Here is a 19,078-nt window from a genome sequence, read left to right as displayed (position 1 = left end):
ACTTAAAAAAACAAAAGCCTCCAGGCCTACTAACTCTACTACATTGGTTCTCAACTGGTTTTGCTTCAGGACCCAGATCTTACATTGGACATCATGTGGCGACTCAACACAGTACCAGAATGATTTATCCAGGGCTCTACAGTACGACCATTTTAGTCACATTTAAGACTGAAAATTACTACGTACAATTGTGTAGAAATATTTAGGTGCATCTAAATTTCATAACTTTATGCAATTTTATTTGCCGTGTATATGCATTCATTCCACCTCTAAACAGTGTACATCTACTAAATGCCACTTCAGACACATCTTCTGTCACCTCTGCAGTGCAAAGATGGATTTCTTATACTTATTTAATTTAATTAGTATTTAGGTTAGAAAAAAATAACTGTATATTGCCCTGGAAATCAATTTAAGGGGGGCAATATTGCCCTGTAATGGGCATTGTCACTGATCAGAAATTTGTACTAGTGTTCCAAATTTTTTGAGTCCAAGTGCTCCTAAAAAATGCATGCATAGAGCCCTATCATTACAATTAAATTGATTCATACTGCCATGAACAGGCCCAATAAGCAAAAACAGTTTACCCAAAAATAAAAATCATGTCATCATGAAACCAAAGAAATTGCAAAGAAATCCAGAAACCAAACCTTTCAAGCTTAAAAGTTCTGGGGCCTATTGACTTGCATTTTAAGGACAAAAACATTCTTGAAAAGCAAGTCACACAAGTTCAGAATGACATCATGATGAGTGAACAATGACAATTTTCATTTTTGGGTGAACTATACTTTTAATAATGACAAGAAAACGACAATTTGACAACCTGAATGCATGGAATGCGCAAAACACTTTCATATAAACCAAATGACCAAACACGCTACTAGAGGAGATGCAAACTAAAATGAACAGTTTGGTGACAGTACCTCTCCATGAACATCCTGAAGTGCTCGTAGCAGTGTTTTGGAGGTGTAGGCAGGGCAGCAAGGTGACTGCACACACTGCAGGAGCAGCTCGATTGACGCCAACTTCTTCTTCTTATCTTTCAGTGACACTGCTTCCTCGTACATCTTGGACAGTGCCTACAGTAACATCAAAAGTGACTTTTCTTAAAGAGTTTTGATTTAGGCATCTTCCAGAAATAACGCAACATAACTAGATGACAAATCCCGTTTCCCACAGCCATAATGCTTTGTTGTGGTTTGACTGACCTGGTTGATGTATGAGGGGTCAGCTATGATCTCCTCTGTTGATTTGAGAAGGTTCTCCACAAGCGGATAATAAGGGGAAGAAACAACCCCAGAGAGAGAGTGGAGCACAGCAATGGCAGCTCTCCGAACTTCACACACGCCTGAACATAGACACACCAGCAAGGATGGCACCACTGCAAAAACACGATCACAGTGAAACACACATGAGACAAAGCCAAGAACAAAATCGCTCTGGAATAAAATTCAGTAACACTTTATAGTAAGTGTAGTGTAAAAGTACTTTCAAATCATTTGCAAACTATTCGTTTATAGTTAATTATTAGTTTATAAACTGCAGTAAAAAAAACTGAATAAATAAACTATTTAATCATTTTCATTTTTTGCCACAAATATAAAATAGTAATAAACATCAGATATATACACCATCTAATATTTTTACTGAAATATTTAAAGTAAATAAAAATGTTGAGTGAAATCCAATGAGTGTTTTGAACAGATTAATTGAAACAAACAGGAACAATTCATGGAAATGAATAAGGTTTAATTCAGAGGAAAAAAAAATAACTTGGGTGTTCTCATGGGACAAGGAAAGGGCTCGAAACGAGTCTACTGCATTCACAATTATTTTAATTTATCTCTCAGTCTAATTACACATTATAAAAGGTAGTAATGCCTCTTAGAGGAACAATTACATAACTGTTATACATAGTAACAGTGTTCCATGTTTGCATTTCCAGTGTGTTTTCAATGTGTTGCAGTTTGAGAAATCTAGAAGAGTTTTACATTTACATTATTAGTCACCCATACAAAATGTAGTACATTTACACATTTGCCTAAAACTGATTATTTTTTCTTAAAAGTAACAATATTTACTATGAAACATATAAGATTATACATGATTAAATGGTTTTAAAAATTGTATTAAATAATTAACAGGCCTGTGTGGATGTGCAAACAGTAAAAAAACAAAACAAAAATAAAAACATGTACAACATATGTAACTAACCCGATTTGAGAGAAACCATATTGACATACCTGGTGAGGAACCTGATGCCAGTAAGTTTAGGGTTATTTGTGGCTGGTTGCAAAGCAAAGTTTTTCCCACATAAAGAACCTGAGTTTGCAGTATGGCACTAACTCGACAATCCAACTGATCACCCAAATTACCGTTGTAGCCCCATAAGAGAGAGAGAAACTTAAACATTGTTATCGGCTCATTCAGGTGCACCTGCAAAATGACAAAACCAGAGAGAAATTAGCCATCTTGCCATGCCATTGTTTTAAATCAAATACACTAGAAAATAAATATTCAAATCAAGCATTTCCTCACTGTAACAATGGCAGTATCTGGAATAATTCTAGCATGGCAAGATTGAAAATCATGTCCAAGAACTGTATATTTATGCAAAATTCCTCATATACATCAGTATAATTCAAATTCAACAGCATGTTATTCCTTCTAGAGAGGAAGAGGAAGTGTATAGGCTAGTTGTCTGTTAAACAGTAACTGTGAGAAGAATACAGTACCTGTATCAGAGGTTGCATTAGGCTCCTGAAGCCGTGAGCCAAGGGCCCTTGACTAGCTCCTGATATAACCACGTCAAACAGACGGCACATGAGATGCAGGTAACAGCAGGTATTAGTGTCCATTTTCTCTGGGTTCCACCATGGCTCATCTGCAAAACACAACCTTGTTAACAAACTTCATTTTGTTACATAGAAATGCAATTTTTAGCAACAGAAATATTTTTTTAGATAAAATCTGGACCAATTAATTTGCCCAAACAGTTGATCATTTTTAGAACATCAAATATTAATTATTTGTAGTGAACTGAGGAGTGACTTAAAAAAAAATTATTCAGTAAAGATGCATTGAGTAAATTTGTGTTTGTTACACAATGTTGACTTTTTTCGGGTTAAATAAATAAACATTACTTACACTATCAAGAAAAAAATAACAACAAAAAGAATTCTATTTTGAATTTTTACATTAACAAAGTAATTATTGTTCTATTTATTAAAATGAAGTATATTTCTCATCAAGCGGGTGAGTTTACTTTTTAATTAGTCTCCCCATTAACGCCATTATTTATTCATTCAAACCAATTTGCGAATGCTGAACGTGCACAAAAACGAGAAGCAGGATTTATCGCGTGAACAGCGCAATAGCCAATCACAGCATGATGTAGGCATTGCCTACTCTCGTGAGTCGACTTTTCCCCATTAAGCCTCAATTAACCCCCAATAAACCCACGACACTCTTTAGGAGGTCTGTTAAAATTCAATGGGTTCAGTGGAGGCAACAGAGACGCTGCTTCCTATTGTAACTTAAACTGGAGATTTCACTATTGGACAGTCAATTTAGAATTTTTGGGGGGGGATTTATACACTTTTTAAATAGCATATTTTGTAATATTTTATCATAGGCAATTCCTTCCTTGGAGGAAACACTTCTGATACAGATGTAGATAAAAAAAAAAAAAAAAAAACATTTAAATAGTGTGAATATTTAGATTTTAGTTCTTTCAGTTTACATAAAGTGTAAGTTGCCACAAATAAAGACTTGTGTAATATTTATTACAATCATGTCACAGTTCACAGCTAAATAAGCAGTCCTTTACCTTTAAATGAGGAATCTGGACATTTAAGTGCACTGATGAAAAGCCGCAGGAATGACAGCAGAAGGAGGCCTTGTTCTCTCTCTGCATTGAGTCCAGAGCTCATTTTCTGCAGAAATTCACCCAACACCACAAAGACCGGAAGACACTCATATACCTCCTCATTAGAAGGCTAACATACATCAGAGAAAAAAAAAAGAGAAAATTAACATAGGACTTAAATACAATTATGTGTAATTTTATACTAGACAATATACTAGAAACTAATATACTAGAATATACACAATATACTAGAAACTAACTGTATGGGTCAAAATTAGATTTAAATTATCGGCACAAGTCAACACGAAGTACATGGTGCCAACAAAAACAACAAGAGGTTGGTCTAATCAGAGCAATATCAATCATTTTTAAAAACTAAGCTCCAGAGGCTGATGAACATCATGAATCCCTAGACAAAATCTTCTTGAAATTGTTACTGGCAAATAGTAGTTTGAGGACATTTGTTCCTGCATTTGCACTCTGACCTGTTCAGGTTGGATTGTGTAGACCTGTATCAGTAATGGCTCCAGTAGCTTGTACACGCTCTGTGCTGTGTGGAGGTGTTGACTCTCCGTCATGGACTGCAGACTCTGTAGCAGAGCTGAGCTGAACACCACAAATACGGCTCTGTCCCGCACACCGCTGCCCTGACGGCTCAGGATGTCACACATATTCTCTAGCTGCAAAATACACATGAGAAAACAGCAAAAACTATGTTGGTTCTGTATTAAGAGATTTGAATGGAAACAAAAGTAAATGATGAGAGAAAGTTAATTTTGGGGTAAATTATTCTCTTAATACACAGGATGCTTACAGTGTTTCGCTTGGTTGCATGATCCATGTTGGCCAAGTTCTTGACCAGAGTTGTTGTGAGCATTTGGTTGGCCACCTCCAGCACATCTGATGGAGAGGTTTTGACAAGAACATCCTTCAGGACTATAAAGAAAGAAAAAGCAGACAAGAAATGAATCGATACTGATTTCATTAAAATCTAATAAATTTCTGTCTCTAATAAAAAGCCAGTGTGTGCAGGAAAAATAATATAAACCAATAATAAAAAGTTATTTCATGCTGAACATTCCTTTTTTACTCAGACATAAGTCACATGTGGAAGTTAAACCTTGTGAATGTAAGGTAATACTCTATCTACTATTAGACATTTCTTCAAGGTAATTTCCAGAAAATACCATTCAAGAGCAGGTAAAAATAAAGGCAGCATTTCAAATAAATATATACTTTTTTCCCCCTGCCTGTAAAATGTACCTTTGGCCCAATCCTGAGTTAGAGGATGCTTGGAGAGCAGAGTGGTTTCAGCAACAGAAGATGTCATCTGCAGCTCCACACTCTCGGGCGCAGCATTGGTCAACACCAGAAATGGCAGGAGCTCCCAAATAATCTGTGCCTTAAGATCTGGGTTGCCCTCAATAATACGTGGGTCATCAAGAACTTGCACAGCCTCTTTTAGCACTGAACACCTGCAGAAATCAAGACCAGATAAAGCCTGACTAAAGCATCTTACTAAAGTATATTTCATAGTGTCTAAAACATTATCATGAGTGTAAATCAATATGGATTGATACATCATAATGATATGTTGTATTGATGCAATGAGTAAAAAAATATAAAATAAAATAAATAGACATTTAAAATGTCTACTTTTATTTTGCCACGTATGCACTAGTGTTATAACTTCCTGTATCATTAAGATGCAGTTTAAAAAAATAAAATAAAAAAGGTCACCTCAGATTGACCCCAGGTCACCACAAAAAATTGGAACAACCATTTAACAAACGTTACTATGTGTAACATTCCAAAAACTTTCTAGAACTGTTTAGAACTGGAATTTTCTAGGACTGTTTTCTAGAACAGTGTTTCTCAACTGGTGGGTGTGTGCGCAGTCAAAGAAACTAAATCAACAACAAAAAACATAATTCTAAATGTCTTGTTGATGCAACAATTTTTGTGAAATAAATTTGCTTGTTTAAAAAACAAACATATATAATTTTTTTTCTTGTTTTAAAAATTAAATATATTCTCAGAAGGTGAAGCACTGCTACTTCTGCTGAGTGATTTACTCCAACTCTGAGCGAACTCTCTGCTCCTCACCACGGAGCTTCTCAGGTGCTGCGAGCAAATCACTCCGCCCAAGTAGCAGTGCTTCGCCTTCTGAGAATATAGTTCCCAGTATGTATACGGTTAGAAGATGGCTGTGTCTCATGTGACCTTGTTATTTGTACACGCTGTGACTATACAAATCACACCATGTAAATAGGAATATGTTGGCATTATTTTGTCACTTATTGGGAGCAGTATGCTAGCTGGAGCCGTTTACCTCCAGTCTTTGTGCTAAGCTAGGCTAGCGGTGGGTGCGTCAGACAGAGTTACGGCACGCACGGAGATGAAAAGGGTATGTATGGACTTATCTAACTCTGGGGGATACGGTGAATAAGCTAAAGTCCCAAAAAAATCGGCATGTTCCTTTAAACGTAACTTTAATCGTAATAAACATAAGCAACTAAACGAAAGCAGCAGCAGCGGCAACATACAGGCATAATAAAAACAGCAACGTAAAATGTCCCAGGCTCTCGGCCCCGCTCTGCTTTATACCACAGTAACGTTAATAAAACTTTAATACATTAGCTCATCCATGAACATGGTTTCTGCCTGAGTCCCGTCGGATTACTGAAACAGATTGGTGTCAATCAGCTGTGGAGGTGAACACGACAACTCCCATGATTCCACACTCATCCACGGTGTCATCAAGCCACGCCTTTGCCTTTGTCTTTCAATGACTAATTAGTTTTCTTTCAATGCAAGCTCACTGAGTTTTGCTTAATTGAAAAATATTTGAAGGATACATTCTAATGTTTTAATGCATTATTTACTAATAAATAAAAGTGAATCATAGTGAAAATAAAGCAGTCTTGGGTGTTTGGTGTGATCCACCCCTTGGTTCTGTGACCATTTGATGCTACGCCCCTGATTGTCATTGCTGATCCCATTGCACAAGCAGTCGTCAGATTGATGATTTTGTGACCGACTTTATATTTTTGTCATTATTTGTTCATACATTTGTATAGTTCCAGAAAAAAAAAAAAATCAGTTAACTAACCAATCTGCGGATAGTTTGATGTGATGAAGTAGTGAAATCAAACAGGAAACAGTCTCCTCTGGATCAACAAGTCCCACGTGAAGCTGTCAAGCAACCATAACTGACAATTAACATTTAGATTGTACAAAAAGTAAGACTAATTGAAAGTTTACATAAAAGAAAAAAGAAAAATAACATTTATGACGTGGTCATCTTACTTGCAATGCTTTAAGGGCAGACAGCACAACCTCTGACGCTTCATCCTTTACTCTCTCCAGTAATGAATCTTTCAAAAATGCCTCATTAAAGCCATTCTGCTCCATAAAGACACACAGACAAAAAGCATCTCATCATTACTTCATTAATGTGCATCCCTTGGATGTTCAATGGGATGATATGAGAAAAACTAGGTGAAAATGGTAAGCTAACATCAAAAGAGAATACAAAAGATACACACATGTTGTGAGGTGAGGATCTTCGTCAGGTAGTCTACTGCCATATTTCTCACAGAGGGTAGTGGATGATTCAGGCTGAGCATCAGAGAGGTGTCTGACTCTGGCAGGATCTGCATATAAACAACATTTTAAAGTCTTGTTTTGTTTTTATTAAAGGTTTACTTAAATGATTAAAGCCATTTTTGTTAAACAGCGTTAACACATCTGATTCATTCTATTCTCTCTGATTTCTAAAAATGATTGGAAATTTGAGAGCAGATTGAAAAAGATCAGAATTGCATACACAATTTACCATTGCAGATCAGCAAATGATGGAGAAAGACCATCTTTAAAGATAATTATAAATTAAACCCCGATGGAACATTTGACAAACGTAAAGTCATTTGCAGTCATTGTATGGAGAAAGTTCAGCATGTGAAACACACTCAACACTTACACATGCAAGATTTAATCAATAAAATGAGGAAGTTGTTTTATTGAATTTATATATTGGTATTTTATATAATATTATATCATGTTTACATTTACAGTGTGTTTTAATGCTGTTTAAGGTGTACAGTCTCTTTTTGTTTGTGTGAAAATCATAAAAATATTTCTAAATAAACCTTTTTTTTAAAAACAGGTAAATATCTTATTACACAGCGCTCTGTACTTTTTAGTTCAAATATGATTGTCAATGATGTCATTCTGCATATTTTTTGTATAATTGATTGTTATCACAGGCAATTGATTTAATACGTTAAATCATGTGTCACATATTAACTAATATCAGTTTCACATCAGGGTCCCGATTATCCTGTCAGAATTTATTTTGTGATAAAGGTCAGCTGACTCTATTCTGGAGGTAACAAATAATCCATAAAATTGTAAAGACTGGTACACAGCATGGTTGCCTACCTGATATTTTCCACAGCTCATAGTAAGAGAGATGAACTGATGAAGCAGACTTTTTTCATTGTCAGAGAACACATTTTTGACATGATTTTCCAGTGCCACATCCAATGCACATGGATACCTACGAGTAAAAAACACTCAACAATAAACAAAACACTCCTTATGATTTAGATTTAATAACATCTTAGGAGCTATACAATACCACAAAAATGCAGAAGTGACTATAAACATACCTGGATTCAAACAGTCGTACAGTAGATTGAATTCTCTGATTAAGAGTTGAAATCCTATCCGAGGGAAGCTCACTGCCGCAGGAAACATACTCCTCAATAAGCAGCCTGTTCAAAGCAATAAATGTAAAAGAATAAAGATTTAATAAAGCAGACCATAAAACATGCATGTCCAGGGTAAAGAGAGTTTTACTCATAATTGAGGCTAATTTAAACCCTGCTTACTTGGCTGCAGTGTTCTCCAAGTTGTTGGACAGTTGAAGATTCTGAAGCAGTGATTCTAATAGTCCAGTACTTTGAGACAAATCTTCAATCTGCTGCTCACCTATAGGGAAACAATAAATAAACCAATTAACCATGTGATAGCAACGATTTTATTATAATTATTAGGTATTATGTATGAAGGGTCCAGGTATTAGTTCCTTGATACTACCAATAAAAAGTTTGAACATTCATTCTTTATGAGTACTTTTCAATGTTTAGATTAATGACACTTAAACTAAAGGCTCAAATACAATACACAACTTTTGGCCATATTTTTGCAATGATTATCAGTCTGGACCATAGACCGTGACATCACCCATAGGTTTCTAAAGAGCATTTTTGAAGCCCAAAGTGGGTAGAGCCAGCCTTCGTCGTGTTGGTAGCGCGTCACTCCCGGATAAACGAAAATGGGCAAAAAGCCGGGATTAGCTGAGGTGAAACAAACGGCTAGTAGTGACAGCAGCGGCAATCCACCTGTCACTCATGTGACTATGCCCTTAATTAGTTTATCTATGTATTATCTTTTTACTTTTAATTCATTTTATAACTATCATATATCTCTTTTAATTTCCTTATAACCGTTTCTAATTTTCCTTGCTTTTATTTTGTGATTATTTTAATTCCTTTCTGTAAAGCACTTTGACTTGCCATATATATTATATATATATATATATATATATATATATATTATATATATATATATATATATATATATATATATATATATATATAGTACCAGTCAAATGTTTGGAAACATTACTATTTTTAATGTTTTTGAAAGAAGTCTCTTATGCTCATCAAGCCTGCAGTAAAAAAACAAAAACAAAACAGTAATATTATGAAATATTATTACAATTTAAAATAATGGTTCTCTTTTTTAATATATTTTAAAATTTATGCAAAGCTGAATTTTCATCAGCAAGTACTCCAGTCTTTGGTGTCTTATGATCCTTCAGAAATCATTCTAATATGATGATTTGATACTCAGTTATTATCAATGATGGAAACAGTTGTGCTGTTTAATATATTTTTTTGGAATACTTTTTTCAGGATTCATTGATGAGTAAAACGTTAACAGCATTTATTCATAAAAACAGCATTTATTCAAAATAAAAACATTTCTAACAATATAAATCGTTACTATCACCTTTTATCAATTTAACGCATCCTTGTTGAATTAAAGTACTAATTTCTTTAAAAAAAAAATAGTTATTGTTCCCAATAACAACAACTTTTGAACGGTAGTGTATATTGTTACAAAAGATTTCTATTCTAAATAAATACAGTTCTTTTTAACTTTTTATTCATCAAATAATCCTGAAAAAAGTATCTCAGGTTATAAAAAAAATATTAAGCAGCACAACTGTTTCCAACATTGATCATAAATCAGCATATTAGAATGATTTCTGAAGGATCATAAGACACCAAAGACTGGAGTACTTGCTGATGAAAATTCAGCTTTGCATCACAAAAATAAATTACATTTTAAAGTATATTAAAAAAGAGAACCATTATTTTAAATTGTAATAATATTTCATAATATTACTGTTTTTTTGTTTTGTTTGTTTTTTAACTGCAGGCTTGATGAGCATAAAAGACTTCTTTCAAAAACATTAAAAATAGTAATGTTTCCAAACTTTTGACTGATATATATATATATATATACACATACATACATACATACAATGACTTCATGGTGACTAAGTTCACACAGAGCAAAGATAGAAACCAACCATCCAGCGTCATCACAGATTGTATGAGATGGGGCAGCAGGTAACGCAGTAAGGGACTGATGTCATGGACTGTAGCTATATTCTGGAGTGTGGACACCAGGTTAGGGGTAGCAGACAGGCACCCAAATGCCCTAATGGGAAAAGACACAAAATAAATAAGAATTTTAGATGCAGATAATTGTGAGAGAAATAGACTAGACTAGTCCTATTCAAAGAAAAAGTAGATTACAAATTACTAAAACTTACTTTGGACCAACTACACCTTCTTTCTGGTTCTGCAAGAGGATGATAATGCAGCTCAAACCCTCTTGGGTCAGCTGTGGCATTTGACCTAGAGACTTGCACAACAGCAAGGTCAGAGTGTCCACCAGCTGATCCTCCATCACTACCTTCACAGCCATCTGACACACGATCATGTAAGTGGCAGCAGTGTAGTCTAAAAAATTAGATTTCAGCCCCTGGTTATGTAGGGAAAAAGCAGAAAATTATTTAGGTTTAGTTGTTTACATCCTTTCTTGGAACAATATTCCTATCATATATTTATTTTTGTCCATTCCATTTGGTGATATTCACCTTTAAAATGTGGGAGAGAAATATATTAGGCTATATAACTACAATCAAGTAATTTTGAGTACATTGCATTTGCTATCATTAAATTGTATTATGTATATATGGGTAATACATTGCCCCCACCGCTTGATACAGACACTGGGAACAGTTATTGACTATGTTTACATGCACATCAACACTCCAATACTAATAGAATCTGGCAATATACCAATTAGTATTGAGTCATGAGAACTCTCCAATCCGATTGACTCATTTAGTTTAAGACAATATTTAATATGCAGCCTACTTAAATTGAGAAATGTTCAAAAACAGGATGCTGTATGCCATTTTATTTTTTCTGTTCAAGTTATATTAGATTATTAGATAAATAAAGCTTGTTAAAATTATTTTTAAAATGAGAGAAATCACTGCCTATTCTGAATTTATACACAATGTAGTTGTGCTTTTATCTGAAAGAAAAAAAAAACCTTTAGGAAATATGCATTTACATGGAGCACTGTATTCCTTATTACTATCAGTTTAAAAGTCCAATTGGAATGAAAATGTTCCATGTAAACACCTCAATTGGAAATTTCAATTGAAATTTCAATCGGTTTGAGAGGGGAGGGATACAACTTTTATTTTTTAATCCAATCTCTAATCCATTTGATAGGAGATGTAAACACTTGACCGGACTGAAAACCGAAAATGTAAAGTTTATGTGCAATAACGTAGAAATTGGAACGATGTTTGACACACAGAACTAGCTGTTGTTGTTAACTCTTTCCTTGCCAGCGTTTTTGAAAAAAGCACAAAGCTTCATGTGCTCGTCGTCTCCTAATCAGGACCCGGAATACATAAATATTAAGTCTGCTTTCTAAAACAAAGAAGAGGAGGATGGTTAGTACACGGCAACAGTGGGAAACTCTGTATATTGGCTCAGTGTGCACATGTCAAAAGACTAAATCCGATTTAAAGCTTGTGACATGTAAACGCGAACATGAACCCGAGCACTTCATTTAGCATTCATGTAAACACTATGTTTGGATTCATCAATCGTAATGATTTAATTTCGATTGAAACCAAAAGTCTCCATGCAAACGAGGTTGCTGACAAAAAATTTCTGGAGTGATAAGACTTTTTAATAGAATATAATTTATTAAAGTGCCCTTTATTATGATTTTTCAAATATTCTCTGTTGTGCAGTGTAACACAGCTGTTTGTGGATGTAAACGTTCTGCAAAGTTGTAAAGTCGTAATTGCACGATAAATAAAGTTATTGTCTCCCAAAAGAAATTAGCGCCTCTGAACCACCTTAACGAGTTGGTGTATTTTGAATCCCACTGCATGACGGTTCTACGTCACTAGAAAAATACATTTGCATAATGCCCGCCTATGTTGTATGTTGTCTGCCAGCGAACAACTTGACCAGCCCTCAAACGTCATTTTACTGACTCAAATCTCGGAGTTCAACGTGGGATTCAAAACACTTGCTCTGGAATGATGTGTCAGTACCCAGTTTATTTGGACCAACTTGCTCCGCAGAATCACAACCTGTAAGTATGAATAATTATTGATGTTTACATTTTCTACCGGGTGTGTGAGTCTTGAGTCTGAGAGATAAAGGATGAAGCGAGATTTGTTTTACAAACATTTATGTTACATCAGTGATTTACGTTAGTGCTCGGCTAATGTATGCACTGTTATTGATACAGTTCCCGCATGTGCGCTGCAATAAATTAGAAATATACACATCGGTTTGTTGATGGACATACACTTGTTAATGCTGATGGTGAGGAATTACAGTTGCAAAATCATAATGTACCTCAAACTGAGTAGGGTATGACTGAGAAACATCCTTGCGATGGAGGGTCAGGTTGAATAACTAATTCTTCCAATGGTTCATCATCACTCACACTTACTGATATGGTAAAAATCAACGTCATTGTTACTGTCTTTACAGTGTGTACAATCGGTGAGCTTTAGGAAGCCACAGGATGGAGCTTAAGTTCAGTTATGGTAATTGGCGTTTAGAAATACGCTGTAAGTGGTAGACCAATCACAACAGACTGGGTCATCTGGCCAATCAGAGCAGAGTAGGCCCACGGAAAGGAGGGATTTAGAGAGACCGATTCATCCATTGAGTCATTTGAGAATCATTGAAAAATGTGGTGATGTGCAATGTATATTATGAGAAAATAAAACAGTTTTTTGACCTTCGATGCATGTAAACCTGTTATAGGAGACCTCCAAAACAAAATTAGGAGCCTTTAAAATATCACTTTAATGACACAGAAATTATTAAAAATGATAATTATTATTATGGTAACACTTTACAATAAGGTTCCTTTATTAAACAATGTATTAACTAACATGAACTAACAATGAGCAATACATTTATTACTGTTTTTGTTAATCTTTGTTAATGTTAGTTAATAAAAATAAAGCTGTTCATTGTTTGTTCATGTTAGTTCACAGTGCATTAACTAATGTTAACAAGATTTTAATAAAGTATTAGTAAATGTTGAAATTAACATTAAAAAAGATGAACAAATGCTGTATAAGTGCAGTTCATTATTAGTTAATGTTAACTAATGTAGTTAACTAATGAACATTGTAAAGTGTTACCATTATTATTAACTGCCTCGCACTTTTCATTTCTGGTGTAGTTGTCAGGCATTTCTTAAGGTGAGAAGTGTTGGCCGTGATTAAATTATTGTGGAAAAAGTAGTAACAAAACTAATGACTTAGCATACTGTATTGCAGCATATTGAATCATCCGAAAATAACATCGGGAAAGGACAACCACGTACACAGGAATATTCCAATGTCTACATGCATACAAGCAAAGCACTGTATTGGGAATATGAATGCAACCTAAATATAGACTTCAAATAGAATTTGATGTGCATGCAAATAATAGTCATTGAAAAAATCTTATCAGTTGGCTACTAATTAAAATACTGATTATCAATGCTTATATTATATTAATGTTACATCAAAAATAATTCTACAATATTACAAAAATATAATCCATCAAAAATATCTCAGACACACATAATAAAAACTTAACCACATCAACATTATGTTACTGAATTATTGTCTTACCAGTTGTACAAATGGAAGCAGCTTGGAAATTATAGAGTTAGTTATCTTCTCCACTGCTTCAAGTGCAGAAACGATGGTAGATGCATAGAAAGAGAAAATCACACGCAGTTGCGGACAGTTCCCATCCCGGAGTAATCCAGAGTATGCCTACAATATGATTCAAAGCATTAACCAGAGCAGAATTACTGGACTGGCAGACTTTAACCAGTATAGATAGCACACAGCCCAGGTTTCTTACCCTGACTGAATTTGTGACCATAGAACAAATGAAATCCATGAAGCCTAAATCCTTATAGCAGTGTGTGAGCAGAGTTCCTCGGGCCAGGGGAACACCAGGTTTCTATAGATAAAGCACAGGGTAGTTAGAAGAGACACAATCACAAATGAAAGTATATCTTTCTTTACACCGACAAGTTGACAACATATATGTCACTTATATGATACGAATTGATATGATTTACCTGAACTCCATGCAGCCAGTGCCATTTGTGGGTTGGATCCTCTATTTTTAAAATCTGGATCACTCGTACAAACACTTTAGTCTCATGATACGGTAAAACACAAGCAATCAGGCTGTCCTTGTTGTACAGCTGAATGTGGAATCTGAAACCAAGTTCAATTTGTTAAGTGAAGTGACAGGTCAAGATTTTTCCATGCTACAATATATATTATAAAAGGATATTGCAAAAAATAATGACCAAACCAGTGGTTTTCAGGAAGTCAGCCAACAAATGGTTTACTTACAGCTGTCTCTGCATATTCAGCAGCATTTCAAAATCCAATAAATTACACACTTTAAATAAAGAAAATCCCTAAAACAGCACAATTTTGCACACTCAAACCTCCAGTTTCACAGACAAGGCTTAAGCCTAGTCCTAGACTACAATGCATGTTTGAGCTGTATTAACTGAAGGCACCTTGCACTGGCATATGTCAGTGCCACTGTTTTGTCTCAAGATGCACATCAGTAATGTTTTTTCTAAGGCACGTTTATAAAAGATACGTAAAGGTCCTAATTAAACTAAAGCCTAATCCTGGCTTATTCTAAGACCTGTCTGTGAAACCAGGCCTAAATCAAAAGTCTGTTAACTGTTGAATCACAAAGTAAGACTCAAACATGTAAGTGTGACAATGGCAAATCTACTGAATTTACCTGTGTATTAGCCATTCAATGCATTTCAGAGCAGGCTTGAGCAGAAAGTAAGGTGACAGTCGAGTGAGAAAGAGTGAGATGCTCTTGTCCAGTTTCTTGTTGACTTCTTTGGACTGAATGCTGCGCTCTAAAGTCAGAGAGGCTTGACTAAACAGAGTCTCCTGAAACTCACTGAATGCTGGATCAATACCCATCAGCTCCTCAAGTCCTGTGCAGCCTGTTCAGAAATATTGATTACAGCAGAATTTAGGCAAGGTGAGTATTACTGTTTGATGCAATAATTATATGCGCTTGCCGCAATAATTATTTGAGTGACAGGTGAGTGATTAGGTTGCACTTTATTTTACAGTACGTGTACATACAGTGTACTTACGTAGGGAAGTACTTGTGAATAAAAGCTAACTAAATGGGTTAAGGTTAAGATTTTGCAGCGTTATTTACATTTGATTACTTCATTCAATTTCTGTACTCTACCAAGCTTTAGTGTGTTTGTAGAGGGTTGGAGGAAAAACAAGAAAAGGCTCTGGTAAGACAAGCAACTCACCCAGGGCATAGAAGGTGCTGCGGTCCATGGTAGCAGCATCTTTAGGGTCAAAGAGCACAGAGGCCACCTCTCTCCGACTGAGCAGATTCGAGTCATTCTGGGGCAAAGCCAGCCGCTTCAACTGATGTGCTAATGATGTCATCTAGAGACAAGTGATGATAAAGAACTTCTGTTTTCACACAAAGTAACCAACCATTCTGCTGTTTCAGTGGATAGCCTACATCTCAAAGTCATTTATTGTGTATTTCACCTCAGAGTGAATTATATTTTACATGAAGAACTTTAGTTTAAAGTGAGGTATTTATTTACATCGCTCTATCATTTAATGATTAGATTAACCTCATCACCTTTTAGTTTCATTGCGATTATCATTGGATTTTTCATTACTATAATACAACTGCGAATAAACAACCTGAAATCATTCATTTTCATATATTTTAACATTTTGGTGAAAAAGGACTTGGACAATGAACATATATTCTTGACAGGCTGCATGAGATTTGGCGCATATGTGGTGGACCACAAAACGTACCTTATATTGATACAACAAAACAGACGAAGATGTTTAAATTACAATCTAAATGACCTAAGTTATGAGAATTCTTTTGGGCTGCTAAAGCACTTTCTTTGCATACAATCAGGATAGCGACACATGGAAAAGTTATTCGCATAAAACATCAAATGTTTTGATCCAGTTTATGTGTTTAGTAGTCGTAACAGTAAATATATTCTCATACCTTTGGTTACAGTTATTACAGCAGTGTCCACGTGTGTGAGCCTGGCAGCCTGCAAGTGTGTGTACTTCCCTCTCTGGTTTGTTTTCGGTGGCAGATGAATCAGTTTATGTTGTTATACTGCCACCTAGTGCATCGGATGGTCTCTTTGGTGTTTTACGACAGTTGGCATCCATAATGTTGCATTACTGCCACCTGCTGTCTCACTTTAACTTAATATAATAAAATTGGTCCTTTCAGTCCAGTCCAGTCCTCCTTAGCAAATGAAACAAATATTTCCTTGGTCCAATAAGTCCTTGGTCATTTGCACATTGATACTATAGCCAACTTTTTACATTGTAGCTATAGCCAACCTTATTCAGAGCAGCGCCATTACGTGAAAGCGAGGCTGTGATGGAAAGACTTACCATGTTTTCAGTGGAATCCGCTGTAAAAGCTCCTTGATCACTTGTAATTTTTCACAGCTCATGTTGTCTAGAGTTTTTGTCTACTGAAGTTTCTTGGAAAGACATTTTTTGCAGTGTTTCGTAAGCAGAACAATCCAAGAACTGTCTCAATCTGACATCCCTCACTTCGCAGTAGAATGTACATTTCCTGAAGAAAATGTGAAGTGGTGCTTGCAGTGGCAAAACTCGCCACTCGGTTGCTAGAGTGTGGTACATGATTGCATACAAGCCAACAAACATGTATGTACGATGTTCTGGTGCTGAGATATGGCTTATTCATGTTGTTCAGGTGGTTGCTAGGGTGTTGCTATGGTGTTCTGGGTGGTTGCTATGGTGTTGCTAGGCGGTTGCTAGGGTATTCTGGGTGAATATTAACACCTATAGTTAATATGTTCTCACCCATAGTGTGGGGCCCACATGTGCCCCGCATTTCACGCCGGTATATGGGCCCACAGTGGGCTGCCCGCAAGGGCCCCATTCGGGCCCCAAAAGGAGCATGTTTCCTGGGGCCTCGCTTGACGCTGCTAAGAATAAGGTCTATTTTCTACAATAGCTACCTATTTCCCGTAGCTGATTCTTCAACTCATGCCTGTCTTACATTTCTTGCATGATAGGCCTATAGGATACATGTGCTTATAATTGTTTGCTCCTCCTGACAGTCAGATGTTTTCCTATAACATGAAGAGTTTTGTTTAGCTTGCAATATCCAATCTTCAGTCTACGTGTTGGTTCCTTTTATTTCCCTTTTTACTCTCCATGCCTATTTTGTATCGTGTCTCCCTTTAATTTCATCGGATGGATGATAGAAAACCCACAAGAGGGCGCCGTGCAGACAAACATATTTAAAGTCGTTATTGCATATTCGTTCATCTATTATATTTTTCACAATAGCTTTTTTTATCTATTTTTTATAAAGGACCACAGAAGAATATATATATATATATATAAAATTGTAAAATGTAAACATATTTTATTATGACAATCTTGTACTCTAAAAAAGATGGTTCTTTACAGTAACAGTTCTATTTAGAACCGTATCGTCATGAATAACCATTTATGCTGAAATGGTTCTGGTTCTTCTTTGTGTTAGAGTTTAGGGTTCTTTATTCCCTTTTTGTTTTTCAAATCTGTAACAGTCAAAGCCACCTCATTATTGATTAACTTCACATACTGTCTGTCAACATACTTTCAACAGGTCAATGTTTTCTTTCTTAATGTCTATAAATTATCACTTGAAAAAATTGTAACTGGTTTCATCATGTCTTTTTCTCTTTTTAGTTTAACTGAACATGTGTGAGCAGCTCTGTTCAGTTAATAGGATACTCTTCTCCACATAGATATGGAATTTATGATGATCCATATTGTTTTATTAACTTATGCCTAAACATACACAGTCGCAAAAACATTAAAGCAATATAACTTTTTCCTTTTAACACGTAAAGGGATCATAATAGGCTACTGTCCATTTTTGCTAATTTTGGCCTTCATGAACATAATGGTTTTACATAATGAATTTGAATACGTTTATTGTCATTGTATGGCCTAGTTATACAACGAAATTTAGTCTCTCATTCGAAAAGAGCACACACACACACCCATTCCAAAATCAATATAAACTATTGTAAACAAATTGTACAGAATTTAAATGTAAACAGTGCAATAATAATAATAATAATAAATATTTAATAATCAAATGGAAGAGGCTTCAGAATATTCAGAGTATTTCAGATGCTGTCATGTATAATAACCTCATCATGTAGAGAGAATCTGCCACTCAGAATACACACATAAGGATGTAAAGACTAGGGGGTTGTGAAGAAATTTCACTGGAACTGGTCTTCATTACATCTATATTGTGTTCAGTGTCAATTGTGAATTATTAATATATTCAGCTAACATTTGTTTTTAAAGCACTGTCATTTTTGCTACAGTCTGCCATGTCAATAAAAAATAAAAGTAATTGACCCAACATGCTGTTTAAAAAAAAAATTGTTTAAACCCAATTAGAG

The 19,078-nt window shown here is 35.2% G+C and overlaps 1 protein-coding gene across 1 annotated transcript in view; it reads right to left on the bottom strand.

Moving 5' to 3' along the window:
- Positions 1–16,715, bottom strand: part of heatr1 (HEAT repeat containing 1) — a 34,043-nt gene extending 17,328 nt beyond the window's left edge. The window contains exons 1-22 of the mRNA XM_081393583.1: positions 16,627–16,715; positions 15,890–16,031; positions 15,346–15,562; positions 14,654–14,795; positions 14,431–14,532; positions 14,193–14,339; positions 10,782–10,993; positions 10,536–10,666; positions 8,764–8,863; positions 8,542–8,646; positions 8,312–8,429; positions 7,417–7,524; positions 7,178–7,273; positions 6,981–7,063; positions 5,132–5,343; positions 4,683–4,804; positions 4,354–4,548; positions 3,830–3,998; positions 2,736–2,884; positions 2,244–2,436; positions 1,209–1,381; positions 924–1,079 (exon numbers count right to left, since the gene is read on the bottom strand). Coding sequence (XP_081249709.1) covers positions 924–1,079; positions 1,209–1,381; positions 2,244–2,436; positions 2,736–2,884; positions 3,830–3,998; positions 4,354–4,548; positions 4,683–4,804; positions 5,132–5,343; positions 6,981–7,063; positions 7,178–7,273; positions 7,417–7,524; positions 8,312–8,429; positions 8,542–8,646; positions 8,764–8,863; positions 10,536–10,666; positions 10,782–10,993; positions 14,193–14,339; positions 14,431–14,532; positions 14,654–14,795; positions 15,346–15,562; positions 15,890–16,031 — 3,072 coding nt within the window. The 5' untranslated portion in view covers positions 16,627–16,715. The remainder of the gene's footprint in view (positions 1–923; positions 1,080–1,208; positions 1,382–2,243; positions 2,437–2,735; positions 2,885–3,829; positions 3,999–4,353; positions 4,549–4,682; positions 4,805–5,131; positions 5,344–6,980; positions 7,064–7,177; positions 7,274–7,416; positions 7,525–8,311; positions 8,430–8,541; positions 8,647–8,763; positions 8,864–10,535; positions 10,667–10,781; positions 10,994–14,192; positions 14,340–14,430; positions 14,533–14,653; positions 14,796–15,345; positions 15,563–15,889; positions 16,032–16,626) is intronic.
- Positions 16,716–19,078: the final 2,363 nt, after the last annotated feature.

Source organism: Scardinius erythrophthalmus (genome assembly GCF_964197995.2).
Source record: "Scardinius erythrophthalmus genome assembly, chromosome: 18".
Lineage (NCBI taxonomy): Eukaryota > Metazoa > Chordata > Actinopteri > Cypriniformes > Leuciscidae > Scardinius > Scardinius erythrophthalmus.
The sequence above is the reverse complement of the archived record's forward strand: the minus strand, read 5'-3'. Positions and strand labels throughout refer to the sequence as shown.